Source organism: Nicotiana tomentosiformis, chromosome 7 (genome assembly GCF_000390325.3).
Source record: "Nicotiana tomentosiformis chromosome 7, ASM39032v3, whole genome shotgun sequence".
NCBI lineage: Eukaryota > Viridiplantae > Streptophyta > Magnoliopsida > Solanales > Solanaceae > Nicotiana > Nicotiana tomentosiformis.
In genome coordinates this window covers 29939609-29964303 of record NC_090818.1, presented here as the reverse complement: position 1 = coordinate 29964303, position 24695 = coordinate 29939609, and the positions used below count along the sequence as shown (strand labels likewise).

At 40.5% G+C, this 24695-nt stretch overlaps 1 protein-coding gene and 1 long non-coding RNA gene across 2 annotated transcripts in view; one reads left to right on the top strand and one right to left on the bottom strand.

Annotated features, from left to right (window-relative positions):
• Window positions 1–761, bottom strand: part of LOC138896454 (uncharacterized) — a 44085-nt gene extending 43324 nt beyond the window's left edge. The window contains exon 1 of the long non-coding RNA XR_011409611.1: window positions 714–761. This is a non-coding gene — a long non-coding RNA (uncharacterized lncRNA). The remainder of the gene's footprint in view (window positions 1–713) is intronic.
• Window positions 762–20751: 19990 nt separating this feature from the next.
• LOC108944431 (cytochrome P450 CYP72A219-like) lies at window positions 20752–22155 on the top strand. The gene is made up of 4 exons (XM_033655098.2): window positions 20752–20923; window positions 21241–21458; window positions 21550–21720; window positions 22141–22155. Exons 1-4 carry the CDS (start codon window positions 20752–20754, stop codon window positions 22153–22155), a joined length of 576 nt encoding a protein of 191 aa, XP_033510989.2.
• Window positions 22156–24695: the final 2540 nt, after the last annotated feature.

Genomic DNA, 24695 nt, shown 5'->3' with positions numbered 1-24695 from the left:
CCGCAACGGATTGTGTGTTTTGTATTCATTGTTGTACTATATTAGCTTTCGATTCTTTCATACGAGATTCTGAGTACTGGTGTTTCTAGTTTTACCGATTCCGAGGATTGAGTTTATTTTCATAAGTTAACTGTCTTACTTTCTTGTATTCCTTTCCTGTTATTATTATTATACTCCGCAGAGGTTAGGCTCGACACTTACAGAGTACATGAGGTCGGTTGTACTCATACTACACTCTACACTTCTTGTACAGATTTTGGAGTCGGTCACAGCGACGATCAGTAGATTGCTCGGATTGACTATAGGACGGAGACTTGAGTTACAACTGCTCGGCGTTTGCAGCCCTAAAGTCCCCTTCTACCTTATTCTAGCTGTTTATTTCTTTTCAGACAGTTTTACTTTCTTTCAGACCAATATCTGTACTATTCTAGTCGCTCGTACACTTGTGACACCAGATCTGGGGTTGTATCTAGATATTACGGTTGTTATGACTTTTCACACTCTATTTCAGTTATTTTAGTTTAATTGGTATCAGTTAATTTGATTTATTGAAAAAGGCTAAAAAGCTATTATAACGTTGGCTTGTCTAACAAATGAATAGTTAGGCGCTATCACGATATCGAGGGTGAGAATTCTGGATAGCAACACGTAGGTTCTACTTCTACATTACGTTTCAGAAATGGGAAAAAAGGAATTATGAAAAATTAAGCTACCTGTGAAGAATTCCATAGCGTATTCATGATATTTCATTGTCCCTCATAGGGAATCTTCCTTTCCCTTTACCCAGTAATTGTGAGAGAACCGATTTTCATTTTAATTTATAAAATATCACTTTCAGAGTACCAAAATATTAATTTTTTGTGTTGGGCCGGGGCGTTATTGAGAAAACTGTCACCACAGATATATTTTGAGGGTCCAAAGCATGAACGAAGCCAAACTTAAAGTTAAAGGTGAAATACATAGATAATTCTTAAAGTTATTCAATTATTCACTTACATTAAGCTTTTGACCTATTGAACAATGAACACTTAGGATATGCTCAAATTGTGGGGTAAGTGCACAAATAACTATTTTCAGGGATGTTATTTAAAAATTAACCAGTCGAAATTTTAAACTAATAATCTTAATTTCAGGACAATTCTGAACATTTTTGTCTCGAAATTTTGAACCGAAAAATTCAAATTCAGGATACACCGGTTAATTTTTAAATAACAGCCCTTTAGAGTGGCTATCTGATGTCATTTCTTCAAAAATTGTGCCTATTAAATCCTTCAAAAACAATCCGTAATGCACTTTTAACGTTTCTTTATTCCTTTTCTTTTTCTTCTTTCTTCATTTATTTCTTCTACCATCGGCAGCGAGACACCAACGTCTAAAATTGTCGTTTTTTTTGTTGCAATAAACTGTACCTAAAGTTTTGAGTCTAGACACTCCTGGGGGTCCTCTGAAGGAGCACCACTGAAGTGAACAGGAAAGAGCTTGATAAACCTGTCCAATCTCCATAAAGCCTCAGAAGACATAGCTGGCCCATCTCCGACCTATGCCGCAATAACCGGCCGAACTAATCCGATTGGCTGAGCTGCTGGAGCCCGATACTGGGGAGCTATCTGCTCCGGAGCGAGAGGTGGTAGGAGTCTGGGCTCCTCCTCCAGCCTGAGAGACTACTGGTGCCATGGAAAATGCGCCAGTCTGGGCCATACTCTCCATAAGGCCCACCAAACGGACCAAAGCATTCTGAAGTAATAGGGTAGCAATGAACCCCTCCGGAACCTGAGCTGGCCCGACAGAAACAGTCTGGGATGGAACCTCCTCGTCAGTCTCTATCTGAGGCTCCACTGCTGGGGCTGCTGCTCAGGCCCTAGGCTGAGCCCTGCCCCTGCCTCGGCCTCTGGCACGGCCTCGGCCTCGACCTCTGCCCCGTGTAGGAGCTGTCACTGGAGGCTCTGGCTGCTGCTCAGCTGAGGAAGCGGTACGCGTTCTCGCCATCTGCGAGAGAATAAGAGTAGAAGAGTTCAATCAGTATTGAGAAAGCAAAATCGCACGACATAGAAGAATATAAGTAAAACTTGTTCCTAAACTTCATAGCCTCTGGAAGATAAGCACATATGTCTCCGCACCGATCCTCCAGACTCTACTAAGCTTGCTCATGAATCGTGAGACCTAGGCAACCTAATGCTCTGATACCAGCTGTCATGACCCGAAATTTCCCACCGACGGGACCGTGATGGCGCCTAACATTTCACTTGCTAGGCAAGCCAACATTAGAGAATCATTTACCAAATTCTTATTTCCATTCAATAATTAACATTAATTAACTACAATGAAATATAACAAGTGCGGAATTTCATAAATCTGTATGAACTACTACCACCCGGATCTGGAGTCATGAGCATTCTAGAATTTACTACAAGTAATAGTCTGAAAGAAATACATCTGTCTGAATGAAAGAAAACAATAGGACATAAAAAGATAGACGGGGACTTCAAGATCTGTGAACGCCGACAGATCTACCTTGAGTCTCTGGACAGCGGACCAACAACAAATCTCGATCAACCTGAGCTGGTATCAAAATCTGCACAGAAAGTGCAGAGTGCAGCATCAGTACAACCGACCCCATATACTGGTAAGTGTCGAGCCTAACCTCGACGAATTAGTGACGAGGCTAAGGTAAGGCACCTACAATTAACCTGTACAATTTAACAGTGTATACGCAAATAATAGGAATGAAGAACTAAACAGGAAATGTCAGGAGGGGAAACATACTGAGGGGAATACAAGATAAAGAACTACAAGAAAATGATCACCGGAGCAGTCAATATACCATGAATCAACAGGAATAGTGAATACAGTAAAGAAAAATGCACGGTATCACCCTTCGTGCTTTTACTCTCAATCTCACCATAAAATTAATAGAAACGACACGGCATCACCCTTCGTGCTTTTACTCTTATATCATGGCACGGCATCACCCTTCGTGCATTAACACTCACAATTTGGCACGGCATCACCCTTCGTGCATTAACACTCACAATATGGCACGACATCACCCTTCGTACACTAATACTCACAATATGATACGGCATCACCCTTCGTGCATTAACACTCTCTCTTACCATAATGCAATGCATAAATAATAACAGGGAGATAGAATAACAAGTACAAACCTTATTTCAACATTTGGTTCCATATTATCAATCTTAACTTGAAATAAAAACTCAATTATCACCAGAAAATATCCGTAAACATGATAGGAACGATAATTTGAACAACACTAGTATAACACATAGCAATTTGACATAGGAAAAGACAATATACGAAAAACAGAGAAACATGGAAATACGGGTAAGTTAGCAACGCATAGGTACTCGTCACCTCACATATACGCCGCTCACATGAATTTCACTTAGCAAATAATCTAAGGTTCCTAATCCCTCAAGTCAGGGTTAGACACAATACTTACCTCGCTCTGAAGGCCACTTAATTCTCAATCACAACTTTTTCTTTGGAATTCACCTCAAAACCACTCGTATCTATTCAAAAATGACTCAATAATATCAAATATTGCTAAAGAAATCGATTATATTGCTTAAATTAAATTTTCCAATGTTTTCTCCAAAAGTCGAAAAATCGACCTCGGGCCCGCTTGGTCAAAACCCGAGGTTCGGACCAAAATCTTTTTACCCATTCACCCCCGAGCCCGAATATGTAATTAGTTTTGGAATAAATCCCCAAATTTCCGAAATCCCTATTTTCTACCCTAACCACTAATTCTACCATGAAAACGCTAGATTTTTGGTTGAAAATTCAAGAAATATAATGGGTAATTAAAAGAAAATGGTTTAGAATCACTTACCAACACTTTGGGGAAGAAAATGGCTCTTGAAAATCGCCTCTACTCGTTTGGTTCTTGAAAACTGTTGAAGAAATGGCTTAAACCCGTATTTTGATTCTGTTTTATGCACTGGGCGACAGTGTGCATCGCGTTCGCGAAGGGTACTGGCTGCCAAGCCTTCGCATTCGCGAGACCCAAATCGCGCTCGCGATGGTTACGCCCCTCTAGCCTTCGCGTTCGCGAGACGTTGCTCGCTTTCGCGATGGTTACGCCCGACTGGCCTTCGCGTTCGCGAGACGTTGCTCGCGTTCGCGATGAAGGAATGACCAACCCTCCCCCAGGTCCCTAAGTGTTTCGCGTTCGCATTGAGCCGGTCGCGTTCGCGAAGGGTAAATCCCCCATCACTTCGCGTTCGCGACCACACCTTCGCGTTCGCGAAGAAGAAGTTTCAGCCTCATTAGATTACTCTTCGCGAACGCGAAGAAGGATATGACAGACACCAGAATCTGCAGAAACCCAGATTTTTCTCAAGTTCAAATCATCCCGTGGCCTATCCGAAACTCACCCGAGCCCTCGGGGCTCTAAACCAAACATGCAAACAAGTCCATAAACATCATACGAACTTGCTCGCGCGATCAAATCGCCAAAATAACACCTAGAACTCTAAATTTAGCACCAATTCAAATGAAATTCTCAAGAACACTTTAAAATCTATAACTTCTCAACTGGACGCCCGAATCACGTCAAATAAACTCCGTTTCTTACCAAATTTTACAAATAAGTCTTAAATATCATAATGAAACTGTACCGCACTCCGCAACCAAAATACGAACCCGATACTAACAATGTCAAATATCAATCAATTCTTAAAAACAAATAATTTTCATCAAAAATTCATATCTTGAGCTAGGGCCATCCGAATTCGATTCCGGGCATACACCCAGGTCCCATAATTCGATACGGACCTACCGAGACCGTCAAAGCACAGATCCAGGCCCATTTACCAAAAATATTGACCGAAGTCAACTAAAATCAACTTTTAAGGCAAAAATTCTTATTTTCATTAACTTTCAACACAAAAGCTTTTCGGAAACCTGCCCGGACTGCGCACGCAAATCGAGAAGGGTAAAAATGAGATTTTTAAGGCTTAAGAGCGCAGATTCGAGTTCTAAAACATAAGATGACCTTTTGGGTCATCACATTCTCCACCTCTAAAACAACCGTTCGTCCTCGAACGGACATAGAAAAATACCTGGGCTGGTGTAAAGGTGGGGATATCTACTCCGCATATCGGACTCAGACTCCCAAGTAGCTGCCTCAATAGGCTGACCTCTCCACTACACTCGAACTGAAGGGTAGCTCTTTGATCTCAACTGGCGAACTTGCCGGGCTAGAATTTCCACCGGCTCCTCCTCGTAAGTCAAATCCTTGTCCAACTGGACAAAGCTGAAATCTAACACGTGGGACGGGTCACCATGATATTTCCGAAGCATAGACACATGGAATATCGGATGAACTGAGGATAACCCTGGAGGCAACGCAAGTTTATAAGATATCTCCCCCACTCTCTCGAGGATCTCAAATGGGCCGATATACCTAGGGCTCAACTTGTCCTTCTTCCCAAATCTCATAACACCCTTCATGGGCAATGCCCGAAGAAATATTCTTTCTCCAACCATGAATGCAATATCACGAACTTTACGGTCAGCATAACTCTTTTGCCTGGACTATGCTGTACGATGTCGATCCTGTATAATCTTGACCTTGTCCAAGGCCTCCTGAACTAAATATGTACCCAATAACCGAGCCTCCCCCGGCTCGAACCACCCGACTGGCGATCTACACCGCCTACCATATAATGCCTCATAGGGAGACATCTGAATGCTCGACTGGTAGCTGTTATTGTAGGCAAACTCCGCTAACGGCAAAAACTGATCCCAAGAACCTCCAAAGTCAATAACACAGGCACAGGTCATATCCTCCAAGATCTGAATAGTATGCTCAGACTGCCCGTCCGTCTGAGGATGAAATGTTATGCTCAACTCAACCCGCGTACCCAACTCACGCTGAACTGCCCTAAAAAAGTGTGAGGTAAACTGCGTAACTCGATCAAAAATGATAGACATAGGCACACCGTGAAGACGGACGATCTCACAAATATAAATCTCTGCCAACCGCTCCGAGGAATAGGTAACTGCCACAGGAATGAAATGCGCTGACTTAGTCAGCCTTTCCACAATGACCCAAACTGCATCGAACTTCATCTGAGTCTGTGGGAGTCCAACAACAAAGTCCATAGTGATACGCTCCCACTTCCACTCAGGAATATCTAACCTCTAAAGTAAACCACCAGGTTTCTGATGCTCATACTTTACCTGCTAGTAATTTAGGCACCAAGCTACATAGGCAACTATGTCCTTCTTCATTCGCCTCCACCAATAATGGTGCCTCAAGTCCTAATGCATATTGGCGGTGCCCAGATGAATAGAATACCGGGAACTGTGAGACTCCTCAAGGATCAACTCACGAAGTTCATCCAAATTAGGCACACAAATACGACCCTGCATCCTTAAAACTCCATCATCTCCAACAGTAACCTGCTTGGCACCACCGTGCCGCACTGTCTCTAAGGACAAGCAAATGAGGATCGTCATCCTGCCGATATCTGATGCGCTCAAACAAGGAAGGCCGAGCGACTGTACAAGCTAGAACACGGTTGGGCTCAGAAATATCCAACCTCACGAACTGGTTAGCCAAGGCCTGAACATCCAATGCAAGCGGCCTTTCACCAACTGGAATATATGCAAGGCTACCCATACTGACTGACTTTCTACTCAAAGCATCGGCCACCATATTGGCCTTCTTGGGATGATACAATATGGTGATATCATAGTCTTTCAATAGCTCTAGCCACCTCCTCTGCCTCAAATTGAGTTCATTCTGCTTGAACAAATACTGCAAGCTCCGATGATCAGTGAATACCTCACATGGCACGCCGTAAAGATAGTGCCTCCAAATCTTCAGCACGTGAACAATGGCTGTCAACTCTAGATCATGAACAGGGTAATTTTTCTCGTGAACCTTCAGCTGCCGTGAAGCATAGGCAATAACCTTGCCACCCTGCATCAATACCGCACCCAGACCAATACGAGATGCGTCACAATATACTGTATAAGATCCTGAACCTGTGGGTAACACTAATACCGGTGTCGTAGTCAAAGCTGTCTTGAGCTTCTGAAAGCTCGCTTCACACTCGTCCGACCACCTGAACGGGGCACCCTTCTGGGTCAATCTGGTTAACGGGGCTGCTATGGATGAAAACCCCTTCACAAATCGATGGTAATAGCCTGCCAAACCCAAGAAACTACGGATCTCTGTAGCTGATGTGGGTCTAGGCCAATTCTGGACTGCCTCAACCTTCTTGGGATCCACCTGAATACCCTATGCTGATACAACGTGACCCAAGAAAGCAACTGAACTCAACTAAAACTCCTATTTTGAGAACTTAGCATATAACTGGCTGTCTTTCAGAGTCTGAAAAATGATCCGAAGGTGCTGCTCATGCTCCTCTCGACTGTGGGAGTAGATCAAGATATCATTAATAAACACAACCACAAAGGAATCCAGGTAGGTTTGAACACCCGGTTCAACAAATCCATGAATGCTGTTGGGGCATTTGTTAGCCCAAATGACATCACTAGAAACTCATAATGCCCATACCGGGTCCGAAAAGCTGTCTTAGGAACATCGGATGCCCTAATCCTCAACTGATGGTAGTCAGATCTCAAATCAATCTTTGAAAACACCTTGGCACCCTGATGCTGATCAAATAAATCATCAATCCTCGGCAATGGATATTTGTTCTTGGTGGTGACTTTGTTCAACTGCCGATAATCTATACACATCCTCATCGATCCATCTTTCTTCTTCACAAACAACACATGTGCACCCCAGGGCGAGACACTAGGTCTAATGAAGCCCTTATCAAGCAAATCTTGCAACTGCTCCTTCAATTCTTTCAACTATGGTGGGGCCATGCGATATGGCGGATGAGTGCCCGAGCCAAATCAATGCAGAAATCAATATCCCTATCGGGTGGCATCCCCGGCAGGTCTGCAGGAAACACTTCTGGAAACTCACGAACAACTGGCACCGAATCTATGGAAGGAACCTCCGCACTAGAATCGCGGACATAGGCCAAATAAGTTAGACACTCCTTCTCGATCATATGCCGAGCCTTCACATAAGAGATAACCCTGCTGGCAGAATGGCCAAGATTACCTCTCTACTCTAATCGAGGCAACCCTTGCAAGGCTAAGGTCACCGTCTTGGCGTGAGAATCTAATATAGCATGATAAGGTGACAGCCAATCCATACCCAGTATGACATCAAAATCAACCATGTCGAGAAGTAGAAGATCTACACGAGTCTCAAGACTCCCAATGATGACCACACACGAACGATAAACATGATCTACAATAATAGCATCTCCCACTGGTGTGGACATGTACACAGGAGAACTCAAAGAATCACGGGGCACAACCAAATAGGAAGCAAAATAGGATGACACATAGGAGTAAGTAGATCCCGGATCAAATAGAACTTAAGCATCTCTACTGCAAACTGAAACAGTACCTGTGATAATAGCGTCAGATGACTTAGCCTCAGGCCTGGCTGGGAAAGCATAACACCGGGGCTGGGCCCCACCACCCTGAACTACGTCCCTGGGACGGCCTCTAGCTGGCTGGTCTCCACCTCTAATGGACTGACCTCCACCTCTAACTGTCTGGCCCCTACCTCTGGCTGCCTGACCCCTGCCTCTAGCTGGCTGAGCAGGTGGTGCAGCAACTGGTGCCAAAACCATGGCACGAGAACTCTGATTCTGTGAGCTGGCAATGTGCCTCGGATCACCACAAGTATAACATAATCTCGTCTACTGTGACTGCTGACCCTGAAACTGACCTTGTCGACCTGAATAACCACCCTGATAACTCTGGAGTGGAGGTGCACTAATAGGAGCTGGTGGTGTACTGTAGGCAAGCTGGTCGGAATAGTGCATCTGAGGGCCACGACCACCTGAGGCACCGTGGGATGCCTGGAGTGCTGAATGAAACGGCCTGGGAGGATGGCCTCTACCAAAAGTACTCCTGCCTCTAGATGAGGCACCGCTGAACTCACCGGAATGACGAGGCCTCTTGTCAGACCCCTGACCTCCCTGAGTAAGAACCATCTCGACTCGTCTGGCGACATTGGCAGTCGTCTGAAAAGAAATCTCACTCCTAGTCTCCTTAGCCATCTCCAATCTGATAGGCTGAGCAAGTCCAATGAATAAACCTCATCACTCTCTCTCTCTCTTTCAGTGGGAAGCAGAAGAATAGCATGTCGGGCCAAATCCACAAAATGGATCTCATACTGAGTAACAGTCATACTGCCCTGCTGGAGACGCTCAAACTGACGGCGATGCTCCTCTCTCAATGTGATAGGCAGAAACTTCTCTATGAAGAGTTGAGAGAACTGGTCCCAAGTAAGAGCAGGCGACCCAGCTGGTCTGGTCAACAAGTAATCTCTCCACCATTTCTTGGCGGAACCAGTCATCTGAAATGCAGCAAAATCGACCCCATTGGTCTCCACTATACCCATATTCCGTAGAACCTCATGACAGCTGTCAAGATACTCCTGGGGGTCCTCTGAAGGAGCACCACTGAAGTGAACAGGAAAGAGCTTGATAAACCTATCCAATCTCTATAAAGCCTCAGAAGACATAGCTGGCCCATCTCCGACCTGTGCCGCAATAACCAGCTGAACTAATCTGATTGGCTGAGCTGCTGGAACCTGATACTGGGGAGCTATCTGCTCCGGAGCGGGAATTGTAGGAGTCTGGGCTCCTCCTCTAGCGTGAGAGACTGCTGGTGCCATGGTAAATGCGCTAGTCTAGGCCACACTCTCCATAAGGCCCACCAAACGGACCAAAGTGTCCTGAAGTCCTGCTTCGGTCTCTGGCACGGCCTCGACCTCTACCCCGCGTATGAGCTGTCACTGGAGGCTCTGGCTGCTGCTCAGCTGAGGAAGCAGTACTCGTTCTCTCCATCTGTGAGAGAATAAGAGTATAAGAGTTCAATCAGTATTGAGAAAGAAAAATCGCACGACATAGAAGAATATAAGTGAAACTTGTTCCTAAACTTCATAGCCTCTGGAAGATAAGCACATACGTCTCCGCACCGATCCTCCAGACTCTACTAAGCTTGCTCGTGAATCGTGAGACCTAGGCAACCTAGTGCTCTGATACCAACTGTCACGACCCGAAATTTCCCACCGACGGGGCCGTGATGGCGCCTAACATTTCACTTGCTAGGCAAGCCAACGTTAGAGAACCATTTACCAAATTCTTATTTCCATTCAATAATTAACATTAATTAACTACAATGAAATATAACAAGTGCGTGATTTCATAAATTTGTATGAACTACTACCACCCGGATCTGGAGTCACAATTCACGAGCATTCTAGAATTTACTACAAGTAATAGTCTGAATGAAATACATCTGTTTGAATGAAAGAAAACAGTAGGACATAAAAATATAGACGGGGACTTCAAGGTTTGTGAACGCCGACAAATCTACCTTGAGTCTCCGGACAGTGGACCAACAGCAAATCTCGATCAACCTGAGCCGGTATCAAAATCTGCACAGAAAGTACAGATTGCAGCATCAGTACAACCGACCCCATGTACTGGTAAGTGTCGAGCCTAACCTCGACGAAGTAGTGACGAGGCTAAGGCAAGGCACCTACAATCAACCTGTAGAATTTAACAGTGTATATGCAAATAACAGTAATGAAGAACTAAACAGGAAATGTTGGGAGGGGAAACATACTGAGGGGAATACAAGATAAAGAACTACAATAAAATGATTATCGGAGCAATCAATATACCATGAATCAACAGGAATAGTGAATACAGTAAAGAAAAATGCACGTCATCATCCTTCGTGCTTTTATTCTCAATCTCACCATAAAATTAATAGAAACGACACGACATCACCCTTCGTGCTTTTACTCTCATATCATGGCACGGCATCACCCTTCGTGCATTAATACTTACAATTTGGTACGGCATCACCCTTCATGCATTAACACTCACAATATGGCACGACATCACCCTTCCTGCATTAACACTCTCTCTTACCATAATGCAATGCATAAATAACAACAGGGAGATAGAATAACAAATACAAACCTTACTTCAATATTTGATTCCATATTATCAATCTCAACTTGAAATAAAAACTCAATTATCACCAGAAAATTTCCGTAAACATGATAAGAACGATAATTTGAACAACACTAGTATAACACATAGCAATTTGACATAGGAAAAGACAATATACGAAAAACAGAGAAACATGGAAAAACAGGTAAGTTGGCGACACATAGGTACTCGTCACCTCACATATACGCCGCTCACATGAATTTCACTTAGCAAATAATCTAAGGTTCCTAATTCCCTCAAGTCAGGATTAGACACAACATTTATCTCGCTCCGAAGGCCACTTAATTCTCAATCACAGCTTTTTCTTTGGAATTCACCTCCAAACCACTCGTATCTATTCAAAAATGACTCAATAATATCAAATATTGCTAAAAGAATCGATTATATTGCTTAAATTAAATTTTCCAATTTTTCCTCCAAAAGTCGAAAAATCGACCCCGGACCCGCTTGGTCAAAACCCGAGGTTCAGACCAAAATCTTTTTACCCATTCACCCTCGAGCCCAAATATGTAATTAGTTTTGGAATCCGACCTCAAATTGAGGTCTAAATCCCCAAATTCCCGAAATCCCTATTTTTTACCCTAACCACTAAATAACGCTAGATTTTTGGTCGAAAATTCAAGAAATGTAATGGGTAATTGAAAGAAAATGGTTTAGAATCACTTACCAACACTTTGGGGAAGAAAATGGCTCTTGAAAATCGCCTCTACCCATTTGGTTCTTGAAAAATGTTGAAGAAATGGTTTAAACCCGTGTTTTGATTCTGTTTTATGCACTGGGCGACAGTGTGCATCGCGTTCGCGAGGCCGCTGTCGCGTTCGCGAGACCCAGATTACGCTCGCGATGGTTACGCCCCTCTGGCCTTCGCATTCACGAGACGTTGCTCGCGATCGCGATGAAGGAACGACCAACCCTCCCCGAGGCCCCCACGTGCTTCGCGTTCGTGTTGAGCCAGTCGCGTTCGCCAAGGGTAAATCCCTCATCACTTCTCGTTCGCTACCAGACCTTCGCGTTCGCGAAGAAGAAGTTTTAGCCTCATCAGATTACTCTTCGCGAACGCGAAGAAGGATATGACAGATACCAGAATCTGCAGAAATCCAGATTTTTCCCAAGTCCAAAACATCCCGTGGCTTATCCGAAACTCACCCGAGCCCTCGGGGCTCCAAACCAAACATGCACACAAGTCTAAAAATATCATACGAATTTGCTCACGCGATCAAATCGCCAAAATAACATCTAGAACTTTAATTTAGCACCAATTCAAATGAAATTCTCAAAAACACTTTAAAATCTATAACTTCTCAACTAGACGTTCGAATCATGTCAAATCAACTCCGTTTCTCACCAAATTTCACAGACAAGTCTTAAATATCATAATAAAACTGTACCGGACTCCAGAACCAAAATACGGACCCGATACTAACAATGTCAAATATCAATCAATTCTTAAAAATAAATAATTTCTAAACTTTTAATTTTCATCAAAAATTCATATCTTGAGCTAGGGACCTCCGAATTCGATTCCGGGCATACACTCAGGTCCCAAAATTCGATACGGACCTACGGAGACCATCAAAGTACGGATCCGGGCCCGTTTACCAAAAATGTTGATCGAAATCAATTAAAATCAACTTTTAAGGCAAAAATTCTTATTTTTATTAGTTTTCAACACAAAAGCTTTTCGGAAACCTGCCCGGACTGCGCACGCAAATCGAGGAGGGTAAAAATGAGATTTTTAAGGCTTAAGAGCGCAGATTCGAGTTCTAAAACATAAGATGACCTTTTGGGTCATCACAGTTAAACAGAAAATTTATATTTATAAAAGCTACCATTCTTAATATGGAAGAAACAAAAAGGAACTAAATTTGTTGAAAGATTCCTCTAGTTAATACTAACAAACGGATAGATTCAACTCAACAAACATTCTTCATATAGAGTTTGATTAAGTAAACTTTGCCACCAGATAGTGTGAGTTAAAGAACATTTTCCTCACAATTGTAGCGACTTAATAATGGCCATAAGTGGATTGCTTTATCTAGTTACAAACCGAATAGGTATTCATTGAATGAGTGCATATGTGTAGTATGATGGAAAATATTTTTCGGATTTTTTTCAGAACATAAATTATATAATTTTCTGGGGCTTTGTGGTCAAGAAATATTTTTCAGGGAAAACATTATCATCAAAAGGGGGACATTATGCAGCAGTCATTTAATTTAATTCACAATTATCTCAACTCTTAATTTTATATATTACTTCTTTAATCAACAATTAGATATTATTGTCAATCTTTATTACTCAAGAATATTATAAAAGCACAGATTTGCTAATCTTGTCATTAATCTTAAGTAAATGTTTTTTTTTCTAAAATTAATTCACACTCTAAAAGTCTCTAACCAAAAACTTGAAAACATCTCCAAGAAATATTTGTGAAAAATTAGTCATTATCTAGTGAACATTTTCTAGAAAAATGAATTCCGTCGTACAAACTACACCCTTAAAACTGAAACTTTCGTAATGAATTGGAATATTCATTCCAAACACACGAGAGGAGATTAGGTATTGTTATTCCCGTCAATATTGGTGTATTTGTAAATAATAATTCTGTAAAAATAAAAGTTATCGTAATGAAACAGTAATTAATTCGAGCCCACTGAATTCACAGTATTTCCTTAAGGAATTTAATCCCCTCCTAGTACCCAAGGTTATGGATTATTTCCTCTCAGGATAGAACGAATAACACACTGGTGTAGTGGTACTTCAAACCCCAGTGTTTCAGCGAACACAAAGTTCGGTAGCAAATCACACTTACAGTTGCTTTGTTTGAAGTTAAAACAATGCAGAACGAAGGAGTAGAAACTCAGAAAATCGTATGGAAATGCTGAGAGGAAGGAGTGCAATGTATAGCCAAATCTGTTGAGCGATTTCAGTTTTGTGTCTTGTGTATTATGTGTATCTTTCTTCAACAGCTACTGCACATATATATAGCAGCCAGTGTTGAAGAAGAACAATCGTCCACCCTCCATGGTGGAGCAAGCATTAGCTTATTTGTGGAGCAAGCACATTCATGGTGGGAAGAGCATTAGGCGGCTGCTATTGCAGCTGGTGGTCAATACACGGATTGAAAAATATCCGTTACAAATGCGGATAATCTTACGTTAATATTTACTATTAACAAATAAATTTGGTCCAAAAAATTAATCAATCAATCGATCATTCGACCAAATCCAAATCCAAATCCAAATTCAAATCCGAATCCGAATCCGAAGCCGAAGCCGTAGCCGAAGCAGAGCCGAGCGAGCGACGACGACGACGGCGCGAGGCTTGCTTTCTTCTTAACTCTTTAAGAGCTACAAGAAGAGCAATTATATATATACCCACCAAAAATCTTTTCCTCTTCCAATATGGGACAATGTCTCATTGTCAAGAGGGAAAAACTTAAAATTTTACTCAAAAATTTCATTTTCCCTCTATTTCCCATTCACCCTCATTTTAAGACTATTTCATCTTAAAAACAAAAAAACCTCAACAATCCCCCACATGAATGGGGAATGGCTATATCACGGAAGTATGCATGGAAAAACTGTGTGATTTGCAAGTAAGGATTAATCGCATCTGGATAAGTAGGTTTCCCTTTGAACTTTTTGTAGTAAACTTATGTCGGATATACTCGGTCAATCGGTAGATTTGATATCTTTGAACCGTCGATCTTTGGTGTATACCTAGACAACCATAAGTCACACAATCAACCTTTAATCGTCTTTGGTTCTCATTGTTGTGTTCGTTTCAGCCATGAACACCGCCTGGTTTCATACGTGCGTAGAGAACTGGCCTTACAAAGTTCTCCTTGAAGCGGCTAACACTTCACACTTACATAGGTGATTCCTAAACGTGTCATCCTATAGATACACTATTTGATATACCCCGTATCAAATTTAGAAATCATTAAAAAGCCTTAATACTTTATCCTTGGTACTGAACATTGTCTCACCACGAGAACAGACTAAAATTTTATTTGACAATGTTGAACTATCATTAATGACTTTGTTTGATCTCCTTGAACCTAGATCTTGGGATCTCCAGTCTTCTAGGTAGAGTTACCGCCACAATGACTTGTTCTCGGTCATAGCCCAATTCCCCTTAATGATTTCTCAACTACCTCTCTAGTTAGGCCTTTTGTAAGTGGATCCGACACATTATCACTTGACTTTACATAGTCAATCGTGATAATTCCTCTAGAGAGTAATTGCCTAACGGTTTTATGTCTTCGTCGTATATGATGAGATTTACCGTTATACATAACGCTCCCAGCCCTTCCAATTGCCGCTTGACTATCACAATGTATGCATATTGGTGCCAATGGTTTGGGCCAAAATGGAATGTCTTCCAAGAAATTCCGGAGCCATTCAGCTTCTTCACCGGCTTTATCTAAGGCTATGAATTCAGCCTCCATTGTAGAGCGGGCAATACATGTTTGTTTGGACGACTTCTAAGATACCGCTCCTCCACCAATAGTGAATACATATTCACTCGTGGACTTAGAATCAGTTGAACCGGTGATCCAATTTGCATCACAATATCCCTCAATCACCGCAGGGAATTTACTGTAGTGCAAGTCAAAGTTCTGGGTATGTTCTAAATATCCCAAAACTCGTTTCATTGCCATCCAATGAGATTGGCCTGGATTGCTCGTATATCGACTCAGTTTACTTATAGCACAAGCTATATCTGGTCGTGTACAATTCATGATATACATTAAGCATCCCAACACACGAGCATAATCCAATTGTGATATGCTTTGGCCTTTGTTCTTTGCTAATGCAAGATTCACGTCAATTGGAGTCTTTGCAACTTTAAAGCCCAAGTGCTTGAATTTTTCAAGTACTGTCTTAATATAATGAGATTGTGACAATGCCAGACCTTGAGGAGTCTTATGGATCTTAATTCCCAGAATTAAATCAGCAACTCCCAAGTCTTTCATATCAAACTTGCTATTGAGCATACGCTTAGTAGCATTTATGTTGGCAATGTCATTACTCATTATCAGCATATCATCCACATATAGGCAAATAATGACTATGTGATTTGGAATATTTTTAATGTACACACATTTATCACATTTATTTATCTTAAAACCATTTGACAACATTGTTTGGTCAAATTTCGCATGCCATTATTTGGGTGCTTGTTTTAGTCCGTAAAGAGACTTAACAAGTCTACATACCTTCTTTTCTTTACCTGGAACCACAAACCCTTCAGGTTGTTCCATGAAAATTTCTTCCTCCAACTCTCCATTTAAGAAGGCCGTCTTAACATCCATTTGATGAATTTCAAGACCATACACCGCAGCTAATGCTACTAACATCCGTATGGACGTAATTCTTGTAACTGGAGAGTATGTATCAAAGTAGTCTAGACCTTCTTGTTGTCTATATCCTTTGACTACGAGTCTTGCCTTGAATTTATCAATAGTGCCATCATCTTTGATTTTTCTCTTAAAAATCCATTTAGAACCCAAAGGTTTATTTCCAGGAGGAAGATCAACCAATTCCCATGTATAGTTGTTTAATATGGATTCTATTTCACTATTGACTGCCTCTTTCCAAAACAATGATTCCGAAGAAGTCATAGCTTCTTTAAATGTTTGAGGCTCATTTTCCAATAAGAAAGTCACAAAATCTGGTCCAAATGAAGTAGACGTTCTTTGACGTTTACTACGTCTTGGATCCTCCTGATTACATATACTTTCTTTTGTTTCTTCCCGAGGTCGTTTAGATCCTTCACCAAACGACTCACATTCCTTTTTATACAGATATATATTTTCAAAGAACTCAGAATTATCTGATTCTATAACCGTATTATTATGAATGTCGGGATTTTTTGATTTATGAATCAGAAATCGATATGCTTTACTATTTGTCGCATATCCTATGAAAACACAATCAATGATTTTCGGTCCTATCTTTACCCTTTTGGGTTTAGGAACTTGCACTTTTGCCAAACACCCCCACACTTTAAAATAATTCAAGTTGGGCTTCCTTCCTTTCCATTTTTTATATGGAATGGATTGTGTTTTGCTATGGGGCACTCGGTTTAATATTCGATTAGCCGTAAGAATGGCTTCCCCCCACAAGTTCTGTGGCAAACCAGAACTTATCAACAATGCGTTCATCATCTCCTTTAATGTGCGATTCTTTCTTTTCACAATTCCATTAGATTGGGGCGTGTAAGGGGCTGTTGTTTGATGAATAATTCTATATTCTAAACATATTTCTTCAAAAGGAGATTCATATTCACCACCCCTATCACTTCTTATCATTTTTACTTTCTTGTTAAGTTGCGTTTCAACTTTATTTTTGTATTGCCTGAATGCGTCTATTGCTTCATCTTTACTATTCAGTAAGTAAACATAGCAATATCGAGTACCATCGTCAATAAAAGTTATGAAATACTTCTTTCCACCGCGAGATGGTATTGACTTCATGTCACAAATATCTGTGTGAATTAAGTCTAAAGGATTTGAATTCCTTTCAACTGACTTATAAGGATGTTTAACATACTTAGATTCCACACATGTTTGACATTTTGATTTTTCGCATTCAAACTTAGGCAGTACTTCCAAGTTAATCATTTTCCGCAAGGTTTTATAATTGACATGACCCAAACGTATATGCCATAAATCATTTGACTCAAGTAAGTAAGAAGAAGCTGAAATATTATTATTGTTTTCCACAACCATTACATTCAGATTGAAAAGGCCCTCGGTGAAGTAACATTTTCCTACAAATATTTCATTCTTACTTATGACAACCTTGTTGGACACAAAAATGCACTTAAAACCGTGCTTAACAAGAAGTCCAGTAGAGACTAAATTCTTTCTCATTTCGGGAACATGAAGGACATTGTTCAAAGTCATGACCTTGCCAGAAGTCATTTTCAGAAATATCTTCCCATATCCTTCAACTTTTGCTGTTGAAGCATTTCCCATATAAACTGTCTCTCCGGGTCCAGCAGGAGCATAAGTAGCAAAAGCTTCTCTAACTGCACAAACATGGCGAGTGGCTCCTGAATCAAACCACCACAGTTTAGGATTTCCCACCAAGTTACATTCAGAAAGCTTGGCACACAAGTTATCAACATCATCATGGTTTACTACCATGTTTGCTTGACACCTTTTCTTGTCTTTCTTTGGAGCAAGACACTCCGTAGATTTGTGTCCGGTTTTTCCACAGTTGTAGCAGTTTCCACTGAACCGTTTCTTGCTTGGGTTGTATTTCGGACCAGAAGCCTTCTTCCTCTTTTTGTTATCTTCAACAATATTTGCTCCCATTATTGTTGAATTTCTACGGCCTCTCCTTTCAGCAGCTTTATTGTCCTCTTCGATTCTCAACCGAACAATGAGATCTTCAAGGGACATTTCCTTTCGTTTGTGTTTCAAATAATTTTTGAAGTCCTTCCACAACGGAGGCAACTTCTCAATCATTGCTGCTACTTGGAATGCTTCATTGATGACAAGACCTTCAGCAAGTAGATCATGAATAATCACTTGCAATTCCTGGACTTGGGTAATAACAGACTTGTTATCTACCATTTTGTAGTCCAAAAATTTTGCGGCAACGAATTTCTTCATCCCGGCATCTTCAGTTTTATATTTCTTTTCAAGCGCATTCCATAATTTTTTTGACGTCTCCACGCCACTGTATATATTATACAGATTATCATCCAATCCGCTATGAATATAATTCTTGCACAAAAAATCAGAATGCTTCCATGCTTCAATCACGATAAAGCGTTCATTCTCTGGAGTTTTATCTGGCAGATCAGGAATATCTTCCTTGATGAACTTCTGTAGACATAACGTAGTTAAGTAGAAGAACATCTTCTGCTGCCAGCGCTTGAAATCAATCCCAGAAAATTTTTCGGGTTTTTCTGCCGGTGCCAACGCCGGTGTTCGGCTTGTCGGTGCGTTGGCAGTCACCATCGGAATAGCTTGGTTTTCGCTTTCAGTCGTCATTTTTTTTTTCTGGAAAAAAAAAATATGACACAAACAAACGTTTAATACACGTTTTCAAACTGGAGTAAAAATCACGTAGATTTGAATCTCCAACAAAACGCCACGAAGGCTTTACTCTCTAATACAAGAGTACACAAAACCACAAAGGTTTTAGTTTGCAGAATAATAAGAATAACACAAATACAGAAATAAATATTTAAATTCCTTAAGATTGTTATTTCCGTCAATATTGCTGTATTTGTAAATAACAATTCTGCAAAAATAAAAGTTATCGTAATGAAACAGTAATTAATTCGAGCCCACTGAATTCACAGTGTTTCCTTAAGGAATTTAATCCCCTCCTAGTACCCAAGGTTATGGATTATTTTCTCCCAGGATAGAACGAATAACACACTGGTGTAGTGGTACTTCAAACCCCAGTGTTTCAGCGAACACAAAGTTCGGTAGCAAATTACACTTACAGTTGCTTTGTTTGAAGTTAAAATAATGCAGAACGAAGGAGTAGAAACTCAGAAAATCATATGGAAATGCTGAGAGGAAGGAGTGCAATATATAGCCAAATCTGTTGAGCGATTTCAGTTTTGTGTCTTGTGTATTGTGTGTATCTTTCTTCAACAGCTGCTGCACATATATGTAGCAGCCAGTGTTGAAGAAGAACAATCGTCCACCCTCCATGGTGGAGCAAGCATTAGCTTGTTTGTGGAGCAAGCACTTATTTGCGGAGCAAGCACATTCATGGTGGGAAGAGCATTAGGCGGCTGCTATTGCAGCTGGTGGTCAATACACGGATTGAAAAATATCCGTTACAAATGCGGATAATCTTACGTTAATATTTACTATTAACAAATAAATTTGGTCCAAATCCGAAGCCGAAGCCGAAGCCGAAGCCGAGCGAGCGACGACGACGGCGCGAGGCTTGCTTTCTTCTTAACTCTTTAAGAGCTACAAGAAGAGCAATTATATATATACCCACCAAAAATCTTTTACTCTTCCAATATGGGACAATGTCTCATTGTCAAGAGGGGAAAACTTAAAATTTTACTCAAAAATTTTATTTTCCCTCCATTTCCCATTCACCCTCATTTTAAAACTATTTCATCTTAAAAACAAAAAAAACCTCAACAGGTATCATGTCCGCTCTCCAATATGTACATGTATATATACATCATTCGTATGCAGTGTTTTACAAAATCATGGCATCTTTACCTGTTGTAGTGGATTACCTTACTCATTTTCGAGATTACAAATCTCACATTTTATGCAGAGCCAGAGCAAGAATTTTAAATTTATGTGTTCTGAATTTTAGAACGGCAATTTAATAAATTTTAGAACTTCAAGTAGTAATGATTGAATTTTAAATTTAATATTGTACATATTTAATAAATTTCTTAACACAAAATATAATGTTTGAGCAAAAGTTACGAGTTCGGCTGAACCCGTAACTCTGATAGTGCTTTACACTGACTATATATATAACTTAATTATACTATATTTTATCTACTATTAACATAGGGGTGGAGGTCTAAAAACCCCTTGGTAAACCACCCTTAGGTGCAGCATATGTCTATATACTAGTTATACTAGTCCAAAGATTCGTCATAAATCATACTGTGATATTTGCAAACCAAATAACCAAAGATGGAAACAATAACCAGCACAATTGCAGTGTTCTCTGCAGCATTTCTTGGGATTTGGGTATGGAAATTCTTGAACTGGGTTTGGTTCAATCCAAGGAAGGTAGAGAAATACCTCAGGCAACAAGGTCTCAGTGGAAACTCGTATAGGTTATTCTTTGGAGACCTGAAAGAAGGTTACATGTTGTCTAAAGAAGCCATGTCCAAAACAATGAATTTCTCCCACGATATTGCACCACGAGTCTCACCTCTCATCCATAATACCTTCACAAAATATGGTACTGTTTCACTTATTATGAACAACTATATATAGTTACATTTAGATGATTCAGCGTACATAAGTTAAATCCTGAACCAAATTCGGCGAAAAAGCTTTGTGAACATTTTGGAAAAACCCAATCTATCATCCTTCCGCTTAAAGTATTAAATATTCGTCTAGCTAGCCTGCATATATTTTGAGGTTTTTTTGGTATAACCAAATTAATAATTGCAGGTAAAATTGCCTTTACATGGGTTGGGCCAAGATCAGCTGTGTTCATCAATGATGCTGAAATCGTTAAGGAGATTTTCTCAAAGCCTTACAATTTTCTGAAGCAGGAGAATTATCATATAGTTAAGCTTCTAATAAAAGGATTAGCAGCAGCTAACAAAGACAAATGGTCGAGACACCGTAAAATCATCAACCCTGCTTTCCACCTTGAAAAGCTTAAGGTTTGTTAATTTAGATGAATAATATTCTCAATTGGATATACTTATATTTATTTATTATTATCACTGATAAAGTTTTTTTTATATTTCATAGATTCAGGTACCAATATTTTACTCAAGTTGTTGTGATATGGTGAGCAAATGGGAGAAGATTGTCTTAGAAAAAGGGTCATATGAGTTGGATTTGTGGCCCAATCTTGAAACTTTGACTTCTGATGCACTTACACGAGCTGCATTTGGTTCAAACTATGAAGAAGGTAAAAAGGTATTTGATCTCCAAAATGGAACTCACTGAGCTAGTTATGAAACCATTTCCTCTTCCAGGAGCAAGGTAATTAAAATTACCACCACCATCCTGTTTCCTCAATTCACACATTAACTTATTAAAATACAATGATAGTATAAAAATATTTTATGCATGTTGGTGCATGTATATAAGTAAAACGCAGCCTGGTGCACGAAGTATCCTGCGTTCGGAAAAGGGTCGCACCTTAAGGGGTGTGATGTAGGCAGTCTACCTGTTGCAAGCATCAGTGCTGATTCCAGTCGAATCCGTAACCTATAGATCACATACAGATAACTTTAGTGTTGCTCCAAGGCTCTCCTTCTGTTGGTGTTCATAAGTAAAATCCAAATAGAGAAATATCTTTATATGTCCATTGACAAGCTTATTTTTCACTTGTAGTTATTTGCCAACTAAAACAAATAGAAGGGTAAAGGAGATAGCTAGGGAAGTGAGATCTTCACTTAAGGTATTATTAGTCAAAGGTTGAAGGTAATGGAAGCAAAAGAAGTTGGGAATAATGATGACTTACTGGGAGTATTACTAAAATCCAATTTAAGGGAAATTAAAGAAGGTCATGAAAACAAGAATCTGGGAATGAGTATGGACGAAGTAATTGAAGAATGTGAATTTTTCTATTTTGCTGGGCACGAGTCAACGTCACTTCTGATTATGTGGGCATTAGTTCTATTATCTAAGCATTTGGACTGGCAAAAACGTGCTAGAGAAGAGATTTTACAAGTTCTTGGAGGCCAAAAACCAGATTTTGATGATTTATCTCGATTAAAAGTCATCCTCTCATTCTCTGGAATTAAACTCATAAAATTTAGATATGTCAAATTTAGCTCATGAATATATAGTTCATCCAACTCGTCCAAATTTGAGTGGGTTGAAATAGATAGATATTCATTTGCAGGTCATTTTTGACATAATCCAGGTCAATCTATCTAAAAACTTGGGTCAGTTTGAGTTGATATGAAGCTCAAATAAACCCACACATCCTAAACCGGCTCATATGAATATTTATCAGAACATGGGGAAATAAGCTTTTTTCAGTTTGATTTGTTTGATATAGCCATGATAAATGAAAGAAAAAGCTTAGTTTTATTCGTTCCGTATGGTGATTAAACAATTAAATTAAAAAAAAAACAAATTATTTACCCAAAAAATGGATAGAGTTGAATTTATACGCAGTTCCGAGGATATGTGGTGTAACTTGATACAAAATGCAAGGATAAATAAAATATAAATGTAGATTGGAGAGAATGCAATTTAGATAAGGTTATCAAGAACAATGAACCTTAGGATTCGATAAATAGAATCAATCTAAGAAACTGAAAGAGCGATTCTTTACTGTAGAAGAATATAATACTTTTATTACAATGTAAGTCTCAGAAAAGTTGTCCTATAGAAATGATAACCAAGCCCTTTTATAGTGGAGGGATTCGGCTCCAAGCATAATAAAATAAATATTCAGTGGGAGATCCATGATAAGTCAGTTTTTCCATAATTTCTGTCAAGATTCTCTCTAGTGGGATTGCAACGGCTTTTGTCTGCGGGCTCGATCTTGCTTAGAATCCTCGATTTTGGTTTAAGCTTGATTTCGGCTCGAACTTGTGATCTTGGTTCGAGCCTGATCCTGGTTCGAGCCCTCGAATTGATTCCAGGTCAATGTTGGTTGGTCTCTGGATTATCAACACGATAGGTCTACCCTACATCATGGTTCGATTCTTATTCGAGTTTGATTATGATATCGATCTCGACACGGACCGGCCTCCCCGGGTTCGAGGTTAGTTCGTCCCCCCTTCGGGATCTTATTTCGATACATCACCCTTCGAACTCGATCGGACATGCCAAGGCTGAAATCTATTTCGTCCGTATACAGATAGTCCTCTCGTTTCTCAGAAAGAATATGGCGAGAAACGATATGATTTTCAACAGCTCGATCGGATTATATCTTATCGTTTCCATCGGGTTCGACCATGACGCATGTGGTAGCTGTCCCGTCGGTTTAGTCTTTTAAGGCATTTAATGCATGCCAGGCGGTGGTCGGTCACTGCTGATACTGAACCGCCATCATTTGAACCTATAAATAACCCTTACTTTTATCTTTTACTATTTTTACATCTTCTATCTTCCAAAATTTCCCAAGTTCTTCTTCGTACTCTCCAACTTACCAGTAAAGCTGTGATTTCTTTCCGCAAAAACCCCTCTTCAATTCTACCAAATCTCTGTCACTTTCTTCTATTCCTTACTTTTGAATTCAAAAATGGCGAAAACATCGCAAACCATTCCTCAGAAAGAGAAGGCTTCATCTTCACAGTGTGTCGCCGATGAGACACCGGCAGAACCACGGCCTGAGGAGTGTGTTCCCGGGGCGTGCGTCCTTACTTCAGATTTTAAGGTTGATAAAGGTTCATCGGTCCCTGACCGGTATGAGCCGGTATCGAGGTACATGTGTTCGCTAACCAAGAAGCACCTCGATCTGTTAAAGAAGGATTGCAATTGGGGTGAAAAAGAAGTAATAATACCTACCCCTGATGAAGATATCACTTCTTACGTGAAAGGGTTTTTGAATGTATATACTTACCCTTTCACTTTGGGTCCCCTCGATTCCGTCATTATTGACTTCTGTCGACAATATCAGGTAACCCTAGGCCAGGTCCATCCTTCTTTGTGGCGGATCGTTATCCTGATCCGATATTTTGTGAGCAAAATCGAGGGGATGTCGTTCACCCTCGATCATCTTATCCGGCTGTACCGTCCCTGACTTTTTCGAGGAGGGTTAATAAAACTCCAGCGTCGGGCTACCAAGGCTCTTTTCTCGAGTATTGATGAGGACAGGGACCGGGGTTGGATGGGCAGGTTCGTTCGAGTAAGAACTTCGGACCTGATTCTGACTGAAAAGATGCCCTTTCCCGAGGAGTGGAATATGAAACGTAAGTGTGATCTTGCTG